The sequence below is a fragment of the Aquarana catesbeiana genome, linkage group LG02, assembly GCF_042186555.1.
Source record: "Aquarana catesbeiana isolate 2022-GZ linkage group LG02, ASM4218655v1, whole genome shotgun sequence".
NCBI lineage: Eukaryota > Metazoa > Chordata > Amphibia > Anura > Ranidae > Aquarana > Aquarana catesbeiana.
In genome coordinates this window covers 263782466-263798375 of record NC_133325.1, presented here as the reverse complement: position 1 = coordinate 263798375, position 15910 = coordinate 263782466, and the positions used below count along the sequence as shown (strand labels likewise).

Here is a 15910-nt window from a genome sequence, read left to right as displayed (position 1 = left end):
TGATTCCATGCCAAGTGACTGGAAACACTTGGGCATACCTGCTGCAGAAATGTAATGATGTGGGCGGTGTTCTACCTTAATAGGCCATGTGCATGAGCCTTTACTGTGCCACACTAGAAAAAGGAAGCAGAATAGAAGTATAACATGAGCACAGAAGGCTGCCCATGTGTGCAGATATTTTTTCTTTTCATTCTCACAAAACCACAGATTCACATTTATTTTCTAGACCAGTTTTATTCTCAGTCAGTGGTTATGGATAGAGATGACAAGCTGGTTACTCCTTTTGAAACATACTTTTGGATTTTTTTTAGTTGTGTGATTGCTAAAACCAAACATAACAAAATGACACAATTTTAAATAATATAAAAAGTCCTATGCTATAATAGTTACATTTACATTTTCCCGAACATAACATTTACAGCAGAACCACAAACCATATAAATAAAAACACATAAAACATGCACATATAAAAATAGATGCATAGCCAAATGGCACTTCATTTATAATCTGCTGTAGTGGTAAGGATGCTGTATTTGTTAAAGCTCACTTCTAGAGCCGATAAAACAGCACCAAAATATCTACAACTTGAAATACACAAGGACCATGTACTTTCTAATGTTGTAGTGTGTATAGAAAGGACACCATCATGTTTACTCAATGATTTCTTGTTACTAGTCCCAGAAAAGACCATAGGCCAGCAGTATCCTCCAGCCAATGGAAAGAATACTTGGGGGTCTATTGATGAATGTTTTCACAAAACGTTCCCCCAGGATTCACACATTTTTATAATGAGAGTCAACTGGTAAATGAGTGAATCCTGACAGATACACAAATCTTGTTTGAGAATGTTTATAAACTGACCTCTGGAAGTGTCACTTAGGGACCCAAGCATGCTGGAAAATTTCTACTGTTCATGTTAGCAACTGTTTACAAAAATGGAAAGTGCTGAAGTGGTTTCATTTGTTTTACAGCCAAATTCTTGTATGGGATTTTCACAATGCAAACCCAAACAAGAGGAACCCACAATCCCTCCAACTTGCATTGGATGATTTTTAGATAAAAGTCATATTTTGGATCGTATCATATAGGATGAAAGCACTGAGTATGTACAGCTGTTTTTAGAAAATATGTAACAACTAGAGTAACAATCTGTGGGGGGAAAAAAAAGCATTGATCCTTTATAAAGTAGTAACAAATCTTGTCACTAAGCATATAGAAGTGGATGGGTCATATCTTTAGCTGTCCCAGCCCTGGAGCTTATCAGGGACTTATTGTCAAGCAATGTGAGGTCTACTTAACTAAACACAGTTCCTTGATTGTATCATGGGTAATAGCGACTTTTGTGTCCAGAAGATACAGTAAGAGGAAGGGTTACTGATGAAAGAGAAGACACTTCCCAGTAAAGGCTGTGGGACAAGAAAAGTCTATATAGGATGATCATTGAGAGTGATTGAGACAGGATCACGCCAACAGTGATGACCTGTGGGGAAAAAAAAAAAAAAAAGTTTGTGAGGTTGTCAGCCATTTAAAAAACAAAAACAAAAAAAAACAAACAAACAAAAAAAAAGGAAACAAAAAAGCACACTGCAATGATTTGCACTTTGTTTCCACAGTTTTGTGATGTAATGAAATACCTAATAAAGAGCTGCCAAACATGGCCAACTGTGTCTAAGCCTTTGGTTACCCAGAATGCGGCTTTAAAATAGTGCAACTTCACTTGAAAATTGCATGATTTCTAAGCTGCATGTCAGTGCGACTTCAGGTGAGAGACTTGGAAAACATCTGTGCGACTTCACGCACAGATGTCTATGCAAGTCACACCCACCCGAACTTGCTTGCAAAAACTCCTATCAAGATCGGTGTGACTCCGATGCTTGGCCTGTTTTCTAAAGCAAACAGTAAGAATGTGCATAATATATAATGTATGTATGTATATATATATATATATATATATATATATATATATATATATATATATATATATATATTACACCCAAACAGATTTGTCAGAAAATCTTTACTTTCCTTTCAGAATCAACATTTTGTCTATGGGACACTATACTGCAAAATACTCCCACAAATGCGGGTCCTTGTTGGCAACCAAGATTTGTTAATTTGACCACACAAAAAAGTATTTTTTCTAACATTCATTTAAGACCATGTTGCAAAAATGAATACACCCCAATGAAAGTCTTAGGAGCAAAGCTGAATTTTAGACAACAAAAATCCTAATAAACAAGAATTCAACTACAGGTGAGTGTAATTATTCATCAAAAGGGCATTACTTAACCATTTAACAACTGGCCCATAGCTGAATGACGGCTGCAGGGCGGTTGCTTAACTCTGGGAGGGCGTACTATGACGTCCTCCCAGAATTCCCCTCTCGCGCGGCCCCTGGGACGCGCACCCAAACACATTTGTGACAGCGGGGTCCAGAGGACCCGGCACATCACGGATCCCGGTAAATGGCCGCTGATCACAGCCGTTTACCATGTGATCGCTCCGTCAAATGATGGAGTGATCACATGTAAACAAACTGGCATCATCTGATGACGCCGGTTCCTCTCCTCCCCTCTGTGTAACGATCGGTACACTGTGAGCAGAGAGGGGGATGGATGTATGGCAGCAGCGCTGTGGGCTGGATGTGTAGTGCCCACAGTGCTGCTCAGTGACATCCAGCCATCCATCCATAATGCTCTGCAATGCCCTGCAATACTCTGCAATACCCCACAACACTGCAATACCCCACAACACTGTGCAATACTCTGCAATACCCCCATAATACTGTGCAATACTCTGCAATACCCCCATAATACTGTGCAATGCCCCACAATACTGTGCAATACTCTGCAATGCTCCGCAATACTGTGCAATACTCTGCAATGCCCCGCAATACCCCACAATACTGTGCAATACCCCGCAATGCTCTGCCATACCCAGCCATACTCTGCAATACTCGGTGATACCCAGCCATACCCCGCCATACTCTGCAATACCCCGCCATGCTCGGCTGTACTCGGCCTCTGTATGTGGCCAGGCTGTGGAAGTCTCACACATGTGGTATCTCCGTACTCAGGAGGAGTAGGAGAATCTATTTTGGGGTGTCATTATTGGTATGTACATGCTATGTGTAGAAATATTGTATAAATGGACAACTTTGTGTTAAAAAAAAAAATCCCGTCCGCCGGCTGTCATACGACGTCCTTGACTTTGTGCGGGGATATCTGAATGATGGGTGCAGCTACAGGCATCATTCAGATATCAGCTTTTTCAGCCGGCAATTCCCTACACCATAGGAATATTCATAGCGGCTGTTCCACTGCTTGATCGTTCTTACGGGAGGCGAGAGGGGATGTCTCCCCCCCACTGCCCTCCGGTGCTTCTACCGACTGCTACGATCGAAGCCAGGATTTTTTTTTTTTTTTAAATTTCAGGCTTCCCAGCCTAGAGGTGAGATGTGGGGTCTTACTGACCCCATATCTCACTGTAAAGAGGACCTGTCATGCCATATTCCTATTACAAGGGATGTTTACATTCCTTGTAATAGGAATAAAAGTGGTCAAAAAAATATTTTTTTTGGAAAAAAGCATCAAGCTAAAATAGAGTAAAAATGAACAATAAAAAAAAAAACAACAAAATTTTAAAGCACCCCTGTCCCTGTGTGCTCGCATGCAGAAGCGAACGCATACGTAAGTCCCGCCCACATATGAAAACGGTGTTCAAACCACACATGTGAGGTATCGCTGCGATCGGTAGAGCGAGAGCAATAATTTTGGCCCTAGACCTCCTCTGTAACTCAAAATATGTAACCAGTAAAAATTTTTAAAGCGTCGCCTATGGGGATTTTTGAGTAGCAAAGTTTAGCGCCATTCCACAAGCGCATGCAATTTTGAAAGGTGACAAGTTGGGTATCTATTTACTCGGCGTAACTTCATCTTTCACATTATGCAAAAACATTGGGCTAACTTTACTGTTTTGGTTTTTTTTTACAGCACAAAAAAAAACGCGTTCAAAAAATTGCTGCGCAAATACCATGCGAGATAAAAAGTTGCAATGACCACCATTGTATTCTCCAGGGTCTTTGCTAAAAAAAACATATAATGTTTTGGGGTTTTATGTAATTTTCTAGAAATGGTGATTTTTACATGTAGGAGAGAAATGTCAGAATTGGCCTGGGCACTCCAGGACGCATGAAGGTGCTCCGTGCATGTTGGGCCTCTGTATGTGGCCACGCTGTGTAAAAGTCTCACAGATGTGGTATCGCCATACTCAGGAGTAATAGCAGAATGTGTTTTGGGGTGTAATTTGTGGTATGCATATGCGGTGTGTGAGAAATAACCTGCTAATATGACAATTTTGTGGAAAAAAAAAAAAACTTGATTTGCAAAGAATTGTGGGAAAAAATGACAATTTCAAAAAACTCATCATGCATCTTTCTAAATACCTTGGAATGTCTTCTTTCCAAAAAGGGGTCATTTGGGGGGTATTTGTACTTTTCTGGCATGTTAGGGTCTCAAGAAATTAGATAGGCCGTCAGTACTTCAGGTGTGATCAATTTTCAGATATTGGCACCATAGCTTTTGGACTCTATAACTTTCGCAAAGACCAAATAATATCCACCAATTTTAGTTATTTTTACCAAAGATATGTAGCGGTATAAATTTTGGCCAAAATATATGAAGAAAAATTACTAATTTGCTAAATTTTATAACAGAAATGATAAAAAAAGGCTTTTTTTTTTTTTGCAGATTTTTCGGTCTTTTTTCTTTTATAGCGCAAAAAATAAAGAACCCAGCGGTGATTAAATACCACCAAAAGAAAGCTCTATTTGTGTGAAAAAAAAGGACAAAAATTTCATATAGATACCATGTTGCATGACTGAGTAATTGTCATTCAAAATGTGAGAGCACCAAAAGCTGAACATTGGTCTAGTTATTAAGGGGGTTTAAGTGCCCAGTGGTCAAGTGGTTAAAGAAAACTCCTTCCCATTTCATGCTGTCCGCAATAGCACCATATGGAAGAGAAAAAGAAAAAAAACGATTTCTTTACATAAGAAAGGTGAAGGCTACAAGAAGATCAGCAAAGCTTTACTAATTCGACAGAATACTGTAGCAAAACTGTTTCAAAAATGTAACAAATTTAGCTGCAACCATCTCACAGACGTCCACGGAAGTTAACACCTCGACAGGAGAGTCATCTGATGAGATGTTGAAGAAAATCGCCATGCAAGTTCACTGCAGTTAGCTAAAGAATTAAAAAGCCAAACCGGGGTGATTGTTTCCCGTGACACAATACACCGTACACTACAGAGGAATGGCATGCATGGGTGTCATCCACAAAGGAAGCCTTTCCTAAAGCCCATGCACAAAAAAAGCCTGCCTAGAATTTGCCAGGGCTGATGCTGAAAAATAAGACTACTGAGACTCTGTAATCTGAGGTGGTGATGAGACCAAGATAAAATGTTTTTGGAACTGATGGCTTCAAAACTGTATGGCATCGTAAAGGTAAGGAGTACAAAGAAAAATGCATGGTGCCTACAATGAAACATGGTGGTGGCAGTGATCTTCTGCGGGGGGTACATGAGTGCTGCTGGTGTTGGGGAGCTGCATTTCATTGATGGTATCATGAATTCACAGATGCACTGCTCTATATTGAAAGAGAAGATGCTACCATCACTCCGTGCCCTTGGTCGTCGTGCACTTTTCCAACATGATAATGATCCAAAACACAAATCTAAGGCCACTGTTGCATTTCTGAAGAAGAACAGGAGGAAAGTGATTCAGTGGCCCAGTATGTCTCCTGATCTGAACCCAATCAAAACACTTATGGGGAACTCTGAAGAGACAAGTTGAGCATCACTCTAAATCCAGCATCCAGGCTCTAAAAGAGGTCATTCTTGAAGAATGGAAAAAGATAGCTATTGCAATATGTCACCAACTTGTTCATCCCAATGCCTGACCTTACTAATCATGGTCATACAAAATACTAGATGTAGTAGTTTTTTTATTGTGGAGTGTATTCATTTTTGCATCAACTAATTTGAGTAAAACTGAAGATTTTGTAATCCAAGTTATATTATTAACCTTACTTTCATGTAATGAACTAAACAAATGTCCTATAAAAGTTTTGTCAAAACTTTGGAAAAATTGTTCTTGTGTACATTGAGAGATTGATTAGAATCTTACATTTCAAAGGGGTGTATGTGTGTGTGTGTGTGTGTGTGTGTGTGTGTGTGTGTGTGTGTGTGTGTGTGTGTGTGTGTGTGTGTGTGTGTGTGTGTATATATATATATATATATATATATATATATAGGAAAATGATAAATGGTTTTCAATTTTTTTATATACACTGTAAATAAATATGTGAAAAGTGTGGCATTCATTTGTATTCAGCCCCCCTGAGTCTTTGTAGAACCACCTATCGCTGCAATTACAGCTGCAAGTCTTTTTGGGTATGTCACTACCAGCTTTGCACATCTAGAAGAGTGACATTTTTGTCCATTCTTCTTTGCAAAATAGCTCAGTCTCTGTCAGATTGGATGGAGAGCATCTGTGAACAGCAATTTTCAAGTCTTACCACAGATTCTCAATTGGATTTAAGTCTGGACTTTGACTGGGCCATTCTAACGCATGAATATGCTTTGATATAAACCATTTCATTGTAGCTCCCCGCCCCAGTCTAAAGTGTTTTGCAAACTAACACATTTTCTTCTAAGATAGCCCTGTATTTGGCTCCATCCATCTTCCCATCAACTCTTACCAGCTTCCCTGTCTTTGCTGAAGAAAAGCATCACCACAACATGATGCTGCCACCACGGTGGGGATGGTGTGTTCAGGGTGATATGCAGTGTTAGTTTTCTGCCACACATAGTGTTTTGTTTAGGCCAACAAGTTCAATTTTGGTCTCATCTGACGAGAGCACCTTCTTCTGCATGTTTGTTGTGTCCCCCACATGGCTTCTCACAAACTGCAAACGGGACTTCTTATGACTTTCTTTCAACAATGCCTTCGTTTTTGCCACTCTTCCATAAAGACCAACTTTGTGGAGTGCATGACTAATAGTTGTCCTGTGGACACATTCTCCCACCTGAGCTGTGGATCTCTGCAGCTCCTCCAGAGTTACCATGGGCCTCTTTGCTGCTTCTTGAATAATGTTCTCCTTGCCTGGCCTGTCAGTTTAGGTGAACGGCCATGTCTTGGTATGTTGCAGTTGTGCCAACATACTCTTTTGGATGATGGAATGAACAGTGCTTTGTGAGATGTTCAAAGCTTGGGATATTTTTTTATAACCTAACCCTGGTTTAAACGTCTTCACAGCTTTATCCCTAACCTGTCTGGTGAGTTCCTTGGCCTTCATGATGCGGTTTGTTCACTAAGGTTCTCTAACCAACCTCTGAGGGCTTCACAGAAAAGCTGTATTTATACTGAGATTAAACTACACAGGCGGACTCTATTTACTAATTAGGTGACTTCTGAAGGCAATTGGTTACACTAGACTTTTAATAGGGGTATCAGAGTAAAGGGGGCTGAATACAAATGCACACCACACTTCACATATTTGTAAAAAAAAAAAAAATTGAAAACCATTTATCATTTCCCTTCCACTTTACAATTATGTGCCACTTTGTGTTGGTCTATCACATAAAATCCCAATAAAATACATTTATGTTTTTGGTTGTAACATGACAAAATGTGGAAAATTTCAAGGGATGCGAATACTTTAAGGCACTATACATACATACACACACACACACACAAACTGATCAGCATCCTGTACAAGAGCACTTTTAGTAATTTGTTAACACATCACATCCATTATTTTCAGATACTGTATAATTGGACCAGACTACACACTATAAAAAAGGCATGAGTCTCTGCACCAAACTACAACCCCTGGCAAAAATTATGGAATCACCAGTCCCTGAGGATGTTCCTTTAGTTGTTTATTGTTGTAGAAAAAAACCTGATCACAGACATGGCCAAAAACTAAAGGCATTTCAAATGGCAACTTTCTGGCTTTAAGAAACACTAAAAGAAATCAAGAAAAATAATTGTGGTGGCCAGTAACAGATTTATAGAACAAGCACAGGGAATAAATTATGGAATCACTCAATTCTGAGGAAAAAAATATGGAATCATGAAAAACAAACAAACAAAATAACACTCCAACACATCACTAGTACTTTGTTGCATTATAACTGCTTGCAGTCTCTGAGGCATTGACTTAATGAGTGATAAACAGTACTCTTCATCAATCTGGCTCTAGCCTTCTCTGATTGCTGTTGCCAAATCATCTTTGCAGGTTGGAGCCTTGTCATGGACCATTTTCTTTAACTTCGACCACAGATTTTCAATTGGATTGAGATCCAGACTGTTTGCAGGCCATGACATTGACCTTATGTGTCTTTCTTCAAGGAATTTTTTCCCAGTTTTTGCTCTATGGCAAGATGCATTATCATCTTGATAAATGATTTCATCATCCCCAAACATCCTTTCAATAGATGGGATAAGAAAAGTGTCCAAAATTTCAATGTAAACCTGTGCATTTATTAAAGATTTAATGACAGCCATCTCCCCAGTGCCTTTACTTGACATGCAGACCCATATCATAATTGACTGTGGAAATTTGCATGTTTTCTTCAGACAGTCGTCTACATAAATCTCATTGGAACGGCACCAAACAAAATTTCCAGCATCATCACCTTGCCCAATGCAGATTGGAGATTCATCACTGAATATGACTTTCATCCAATCATCCACAGTCCACGATTGCCTTTCCTTAGCCCATTGTAACCTTGTTTTTTGTGTTTAGGTGTTAGGGATGGCTTTCTTTTAGCTTTTCTGTATGTAAATCCCATTTCCTTTAGGCGGTTTCTTACAGTTCGGTCACAGATGTTGACTCCAGTTTCCTCCCATTTGTTCCTCATTTGTTTTGTTGTACATTTTCTGTTTTCAAGGCATATTGCTTTAAGTTTTCTGTCTTGACGCTTTGATGTCTTCCTTGGTCTACCAGTATGCTTGCCTTTAACCACCTTCCCATGTTGTTTGTATTTGGTCCATGTTTTAGACACAGCCGACTGTGAACAACCAACATCTTGTGCAACACTGCATGATGATTTACCCTTTTTACCTACATACTAACAAGCAGATTTAATCTGATGCAGGTGTTAGTGTTTGTAATGAAAATTTACAGGGTGATTCCATAATTTTTTCCTCAGAATTGAGTGATTCCATAATTTATTCCCTGTGCTTGTTCTATAAATCTAACTGTTATTGGCCACCACAATTATTTTTCTTGATTTCTTTTAGTGTTTCTTAAAGCCAGAAAGTTGCCATCTGAAATGCCTTTAGTTTTTGGGCATGTCTGTGATCTGCTTTTTTTCTACAACAATAAACAACTGAAGGAACATCCTCAGGGACTGGTGATTCCAAAATTTTTGCCAGGGGTTGTATATTCAGGCTCATCAATTCAGGGACACTGATGGAAGCAAATAGTAGTATGCAAGGGATATTTTTGTAGCAATGATGTGCATGGTACAATGGAACAAAACACCTATAAATGCGTCAGTTTATATTATGAAGCATACCTTTTCTCTTTGATATTCTTTAAACAAGTATGAGATGGCTGCAAAACATGGATGGCATAAGAACCACAATAAACAGCCCTGAAACACAAAAAACAGTGATTCACATTATTTGCTTTGAACACTTTAGTCATCACCAAGTTCACAAAAACACAGGATTATGCAAGACTAAGGAGAATCTTCCATGTAATAAAAATAGCTCATTTACTAGTGACAGGTCACTTAACCAAGGTTTTTATAAAGACAGCTATATATTTTCCAGTATTACATGCATCATTACAGCCCAGTTACAGACAAAGGTGGCTGATTCATAGCAACTGGAAGAAAAAAAAAAAGACATTATTTCCCACAACCACCAATCAGAATTCTTGATTTTTTATTCCCATAATAAGAATATTAAAACATGTTCAGATGCTATGATCAACAATTCCACCTACTAATTGTTAAATGAGGCTACCTACCACATTACATGGAAATTTGAGTTAAGAGGCTGTATGGACTTTAATGGTACTTGGTACATGGACAACAACACATTAATAGTCTAAAGATATCCTTTTATGACATCAAATAAAACATACACAATTTTGTGCCAAAACAAAGGCACCAAAACCACTCTATTTAGTGAATAATTACAGAGTGATACTAAAAGTTGATTCTCATGGTCTATCAGAATATATCCATATCTTCCCAACATGTTAAGCAGCAATATGCTCTTCAGGAGAGTTTTAGAGAGCAAAATGCTCTCTTAAGTCCTGAAGAAGCAGATATTACCACGAAACATGTTGATAAGATACAGATATACCACATTAAATTGACAACCGTACCTTTGGCACAAGTTGTCAGTTAAGGTATGACCCACCCTCCACCCCCCTAATGCGGCCCACCAGGTCCAATACTTACCTTTGTTCTGGTTCCAGTGATCTTCACTATGCAGCCCTGCCCAGAGATGCAGGCTTTCTTATGAAAGCATTCCTGCCAGGACCAATTCAGTCACATGCCAAGGCCCCATTTACAGAGGACATCATTTAAATTAGGTACAGAGGTGTATTGGACCAGGTGGGCTGTACTCAGGGTCCCTTAAAGGACAACCTGAATCAAAGATTTAATTGTCTATTAACCCCTTTTACTGCTTGAGGCTTTTTTCCCTCCATTTTTACACATATGTAAAATGCTAATTTTAGGCCTGACAATTACTTAAAACCCACTAAAACAGTATATATTTTGCAAAAGTAGGGACCCTGTAGAATAAAAGGATGGTAGTTTCATTTTTTTAATATATATGTGCTGTCTAAATTTTTCAGTCAATAATACGTTTACAGTAAAAACCACTTAACGCCAAATCACGTAAATGTATGTCATTTGGCTGTAATTGGTTGTACCAGGATGATGCCTGCAGCTACAGGAATCATCCCGGTTTTGTTTTTTTTTTAAAGCCGGAAGGAGGGTGTTTTTTCCAAAAGATTTGTTTTAGTAAAACTGCTGAGCAAATACTGTGTGACATAAAAAAAATTGCAAACCCACCATTTTATTCACCAAGGCCTCTGCTAAAAAATATATATAATGTTTTGGGGTCTAAAATTACTTGTAAACAAACAGTCAGAAAAAGGCCTGGTCTTCAAATGGTTAAAGTAAAGCTCCACACAAAAGGGGAAGTTAAGCTTGATTGTACCCTCCCCTGCCACATTTGGCCCTTTTTGAGAGAGGTTGGGGGGGGGGGGGAGGGGGTACTTGGTTTCGACAGATACATCCTGGTATGATCGCCGCACGCCGAACTACAGCATTTCAGGCCCCTCCTCCTTCCCCCCGCTGCCTTCTGGGACACGCAGAGGTCCCAGAAGACAGGCCCATTCTGAAAGCGCAGTGCGACTCGTGCATGCGCAGTAGGAGACAGGCTGTGAAACTGCAAGGCTTCACTTCCTGTTTCCCTTACTACAGATGAGGGCGCTTGCACCCGAAGGCGATTGACGAATCAGCTAGGGGTGCCGACATTGTGGGATTCCTGGACAGGCAAGTGTCCTTATATTAAAAGTCAGCAGCTACAGTATTTGTAGCTGCTGACTTAAAATTTTTTTTTTTTTTTTTACAGACTGGAACTCCTCTAAGTTTAGTGCACACAAACACAATATGATACCCAATTTTTATACATAAGATGTATGTGAATCTGATGCACACATTTGCATTCGTATATATATTTGTGGGGGCTTTTAAACATTTTGGGGGGTTTTAATGCATTTTTTGTTAAACTCTAATTTTTTAAAACATATCTTTTAACTTAATTTTATTCCTATCACAGGGAGGCTAAGTGGTTTACTTGCAAATGTGATCACCTCTATGCGATAGTTGGCAGAGGGGTGTATAATGTAAATAAGCTTCTAGCTGCTTTAGCAGCCAGGAGTTTGCTTACATGCTGGCATTGACGGAACCCTAAAGTCTGCACCAGCGAGAAGAGGTAAAAGAGACAAATATATGATGGTACTGAAGGTGGTAAGGGGGCAGGACCAAAGTCAAGGTTTACAAAAATATTAAAAAAATAAATCGTAATTTATTATTTTTTAAATTGTAATAAATATACACCAACATGTTAGATTTGCCAACATCATCAACAACAAATATGCATAAGTGTTGAAAATTAATTCAGATACCAATTTCTTTTGCACCAAGAAATAACAACAGGACAAAAAAAAAAAAAAAAATGGACTAAAAAATGGTATAAAACTTTGCATACTTTAGCAAATGTGATGTAGAACTGTCGCTTCATGGTGCTTCTCTCCACAGTGATAATGTGGTACAAACCAAATGCCAGTGATACAGCCAGGCAAACTTTCATGGCAATGAGGAGTAAACCCGCTAGACTCTGATGAGCATGGTAACTGTGGTGGTTGGCATCTTGAAACTGCTCCCATATTAACAGAATAACCTGCAAAAAAACAAAAACAAACACAAAATGTATTAGCAGGCATAATTACATGGACACTGATTCAGCAAAAACACTCAAACATACCTTAAGTATCAAACAATACAAAACTGGCCTTGGTATTTTCAGTGTACATTAGTTTTTATAAAGCAGATGAAATCTGCATGTCTATTTCCATTACAAATCCCAAACCCCAAAACATAAAGGGGTTATTTCTTAATCTAGACTAGTGGGTGGGCCATGAAAATAATTTATTTATGCCCCCGGGCCACCTGTGCACCTAGAACTGGTTTACAGCACAGATACAGCCACATATACACTATATTGTCAAAAGTATTGTGGCGCCTGCCTTTGCATGCACATGAAGTTTAATGGCATCCCAGCCTTAGTCTGTAAGGTTCAATATTGAGTAGCCCCCCCCTTTGCAGCTATAACAGCTTCAACTCTTCTGGGAAGACTTTCCACAAGGTTTAGGAGTGTGTCTATGGGAATGTTTGACCATTCTGCCAGAAGTGCATTTGTGAGGTCAGGCACTGATGTTTGATGAGAAGGTCTGGCTCACAATATCAGGTCCAATTCATCCTAAAGGTGTTGAAGTCAGGACTCTGTGCAGGCCAGTCAAGTACCTCCACCCCAAACTTGCTCATCTATGTCTTTATGGACATTGCTTTGTGCACTGGTCCAAATCATTTGGTGTAGGGGGATTATGGTGTGGGGTTGTTTTTCAGGGGTTTACCTTGGCCCCTTAGTTCCAGTGAAGGGAACTCTTAAGGCACCAGCATACCAAGACCTTTTGGACAATTTCATGCCCCTAACTTTGTGGGAACAGTTTGGGGATGGCCTCTTCCTGTTCCAACATGACTGCGCACCAGTGCACAAACCAGGTCCATAAAGACATGGATGAGTGAATTTGGGGTGGAGGAACTTGACTGGCCTGCACACAGTCCTGAGCTCAACCCGATAGAATACCTTTGGGATGAATTAGAATGGAGACGGTGAGTCGGGCCTTTTCATCCACATCAATGCCTGACCTAACAAATGCGCCCCTGGAAGAATGGTCAAACATTCCGATAGACACACTCCTAAACCTTGTGGACAGCCTTCCCAGAAGAGTTGAAGCTGTTATAGCTACAAAGGGTGGACCAACTCAATATTGAACCCTACAGACTAAGACTGGGATACCATTAAAGTTCAAGTGCGTGTAAAGGCAGGCGCCCCAATACTTTTGGTAATATAGTGCATCTTTGCCAACACATATATTTGCTTGATTTTAAGCTTATGCTTAAACAGCTTTTGTGAGTACCTTGATTATTTGTGTAAAATAAATAAAATTTGGATGTTTAAGATACTACACTATGGCCTCTTTCACACGGGCGGTCCGATCAGGTCCGCCTTTCAGTTTTTTTAGAGCGACCTGATTGGACCCTCCAGTCTTTTCTATAAAGCGGCAGATGTCAGCGCACACGTCTGCAAATGTGTGCATCAGATTCAACAGACGGATGGTGGTACTATCCCCCATCTGTCTGGCGGATTGGATGGAAATGGACCGCGTGTCCCATGGAGGAGAGCAGGAGTTTGTCTATGTCCGCTCTGCATAGCAGAGCGGACACAGACCTGTCATCTGCCTGCTTAGCAGGGATCAGCAGAAAGATCCCCCGCTGAGCAAGCAGATTCCGCTTTGCGGAGGTGCCCATGTGAAAAGGGCCTATGGGAGCCTGTTTTTTTGTTATTTTTATGCTGGCTATGAAATCTAACCACTGAATGGGGAGAGGACAGCAGTGAAAGTGAAGCTTTAAAATGGACTGCATCTGTTTTGAAGATCTTTGGAATTAATACAAGCAGGGTTTGCCCAATCTTCTAGTGAGATAAGTACATACTTCCGGTAAGTGCATTTTCCTGTATGAGTGATGGTGGTTACTTTGGATCAAAGATCATTCTACACTTGGAAGAATCAGATTGGTGATGGAAACTTTTTAATCAGTACACAGATTGTTTTATTTGAAATTAATTTTGGTTAAAAAAAAATGTTTCATGTATTATTTGGAGGACTTTATTTGATCGCAATATTTATGGAATGATTTATTGTGAGTGCATGCATTTTCAAAGAATAATTTATTTTATTGTATCAGTGCTGTCTTTATTATTTTGTTACAAAACTGAAACATATGTTTGTAGTGCCCTATAAATATAAATCAAAAACCAACGTAAAGTGAAAAAAAACTGTGTAGATACCGCAAGTGAAAATGACAAACTCAATACAAATATACAAAGCACACCTAGATTCAAATAAGAATACACGACTCGTGTATACACAATATTTATCACAGAATTCAGCTTTAAAGAACATTCAATACCATGGGTTAGATTGCATGTCCATAGCAAGACACAAAGCTCTCAAATGTTACATTTCTGTCAAACAATGATAAACTGAGTTGGAGGGCATGAAAACGTGACAATGGAATGCAGCCTAATCCTCATCTGCGAACAAAGTTTCCCTGACGTTTTTTCTATAAGTGCTATCATGTGACCACCTTCATGATCAGTCAAGACACTGCCTGGAACCAAGTTCTTATAGCAGCACAAACGTCACATTTAGCACTAAATGAACTATTTAATATGATCTCATGTGCAATCAATGTGCATAAAAGAGCAGCAAATGATTTGTAACCAGTCGAGAACAGTTAGAAAGTTAGTAAACCAACCTCATAGGGGGGACACCAGCACTATTCCGTTGCCTCTAGAGCCCGCTAACGTCAGAAAAGCTCTAGTGCCCCCACAAAAGTCCCAAGAATTCCTATACAATGCTGGACTTCACAAAAAGTACAGCACAAGCACACCCTCATCACAGTCTACTAAGAACTCTGGATACCATTTGGTATGTCACTGAGGTCCTTGTACTTTGGGATTTGGCACCATGGCTTGACTGTCTTGAAATGCAGGCGTTAAGTACAAGGATCTGTAGACCACTTAAACTACACTAAAGTTAGCCAGTGAGACTTACTGGCACTATGCGAGGTCAGTGTATTAACAATAATCTTAAAACTGCTATATAAAAAAAAAAAAAAAAAAAGAAAAAGGAAACCTGTAGTGAGTGAATATGGAAGCTGTCATCTCCTTCTGAAAATGCAGTACCTTGACTGTTCTGCTGTTGGAACACTCTCAACATTTGGTGTAAACACTGACCTGGAACTAACACACAAAACAACAGTTTTGACTTCATGCTTTCTAATCTGTTCCGGATCAGTAACTCAATGTACTGAAGCCAGAGACAGCCAAAATCTAGCATTCCTAAAAATCGGCTAACAATACCATCACTTCTCTCTCTTTTTACAGGTTTCTATTAACGAACAAAAAAATACAGTAAATAAAAAAATAGCTGCATTCTGGAGGAGTAAACCAAACCTATGGGTTGG

General features: G+C 39.4%; 1 protein-coding gene across 1 annotated transcript in view; it reads right to left on the bottom strand.

The window, feature by feature from the left end:
• Window positions 1-214: 214 nt before the first annotated feature.
• The window catches only part of GPR180 (G protein-coupled receptor 180), a 68677-nt gene continuing 52981 nt past the window's right edge, over window positions 215-15910 (bottom strand). Inside the window, 3 exon segments of the mRNA XM_073614373.1 lie at window positions 215-1480; window positions 9587-9664; window positions 12309-12500. Coding sequence (XP_073470474.1) covers window positions 1322-1480; window positions 9587-9664; window positions 12309-12500 — 429 coding nt within the window. The 3' untranslated portion in view covers window positions 215-1321.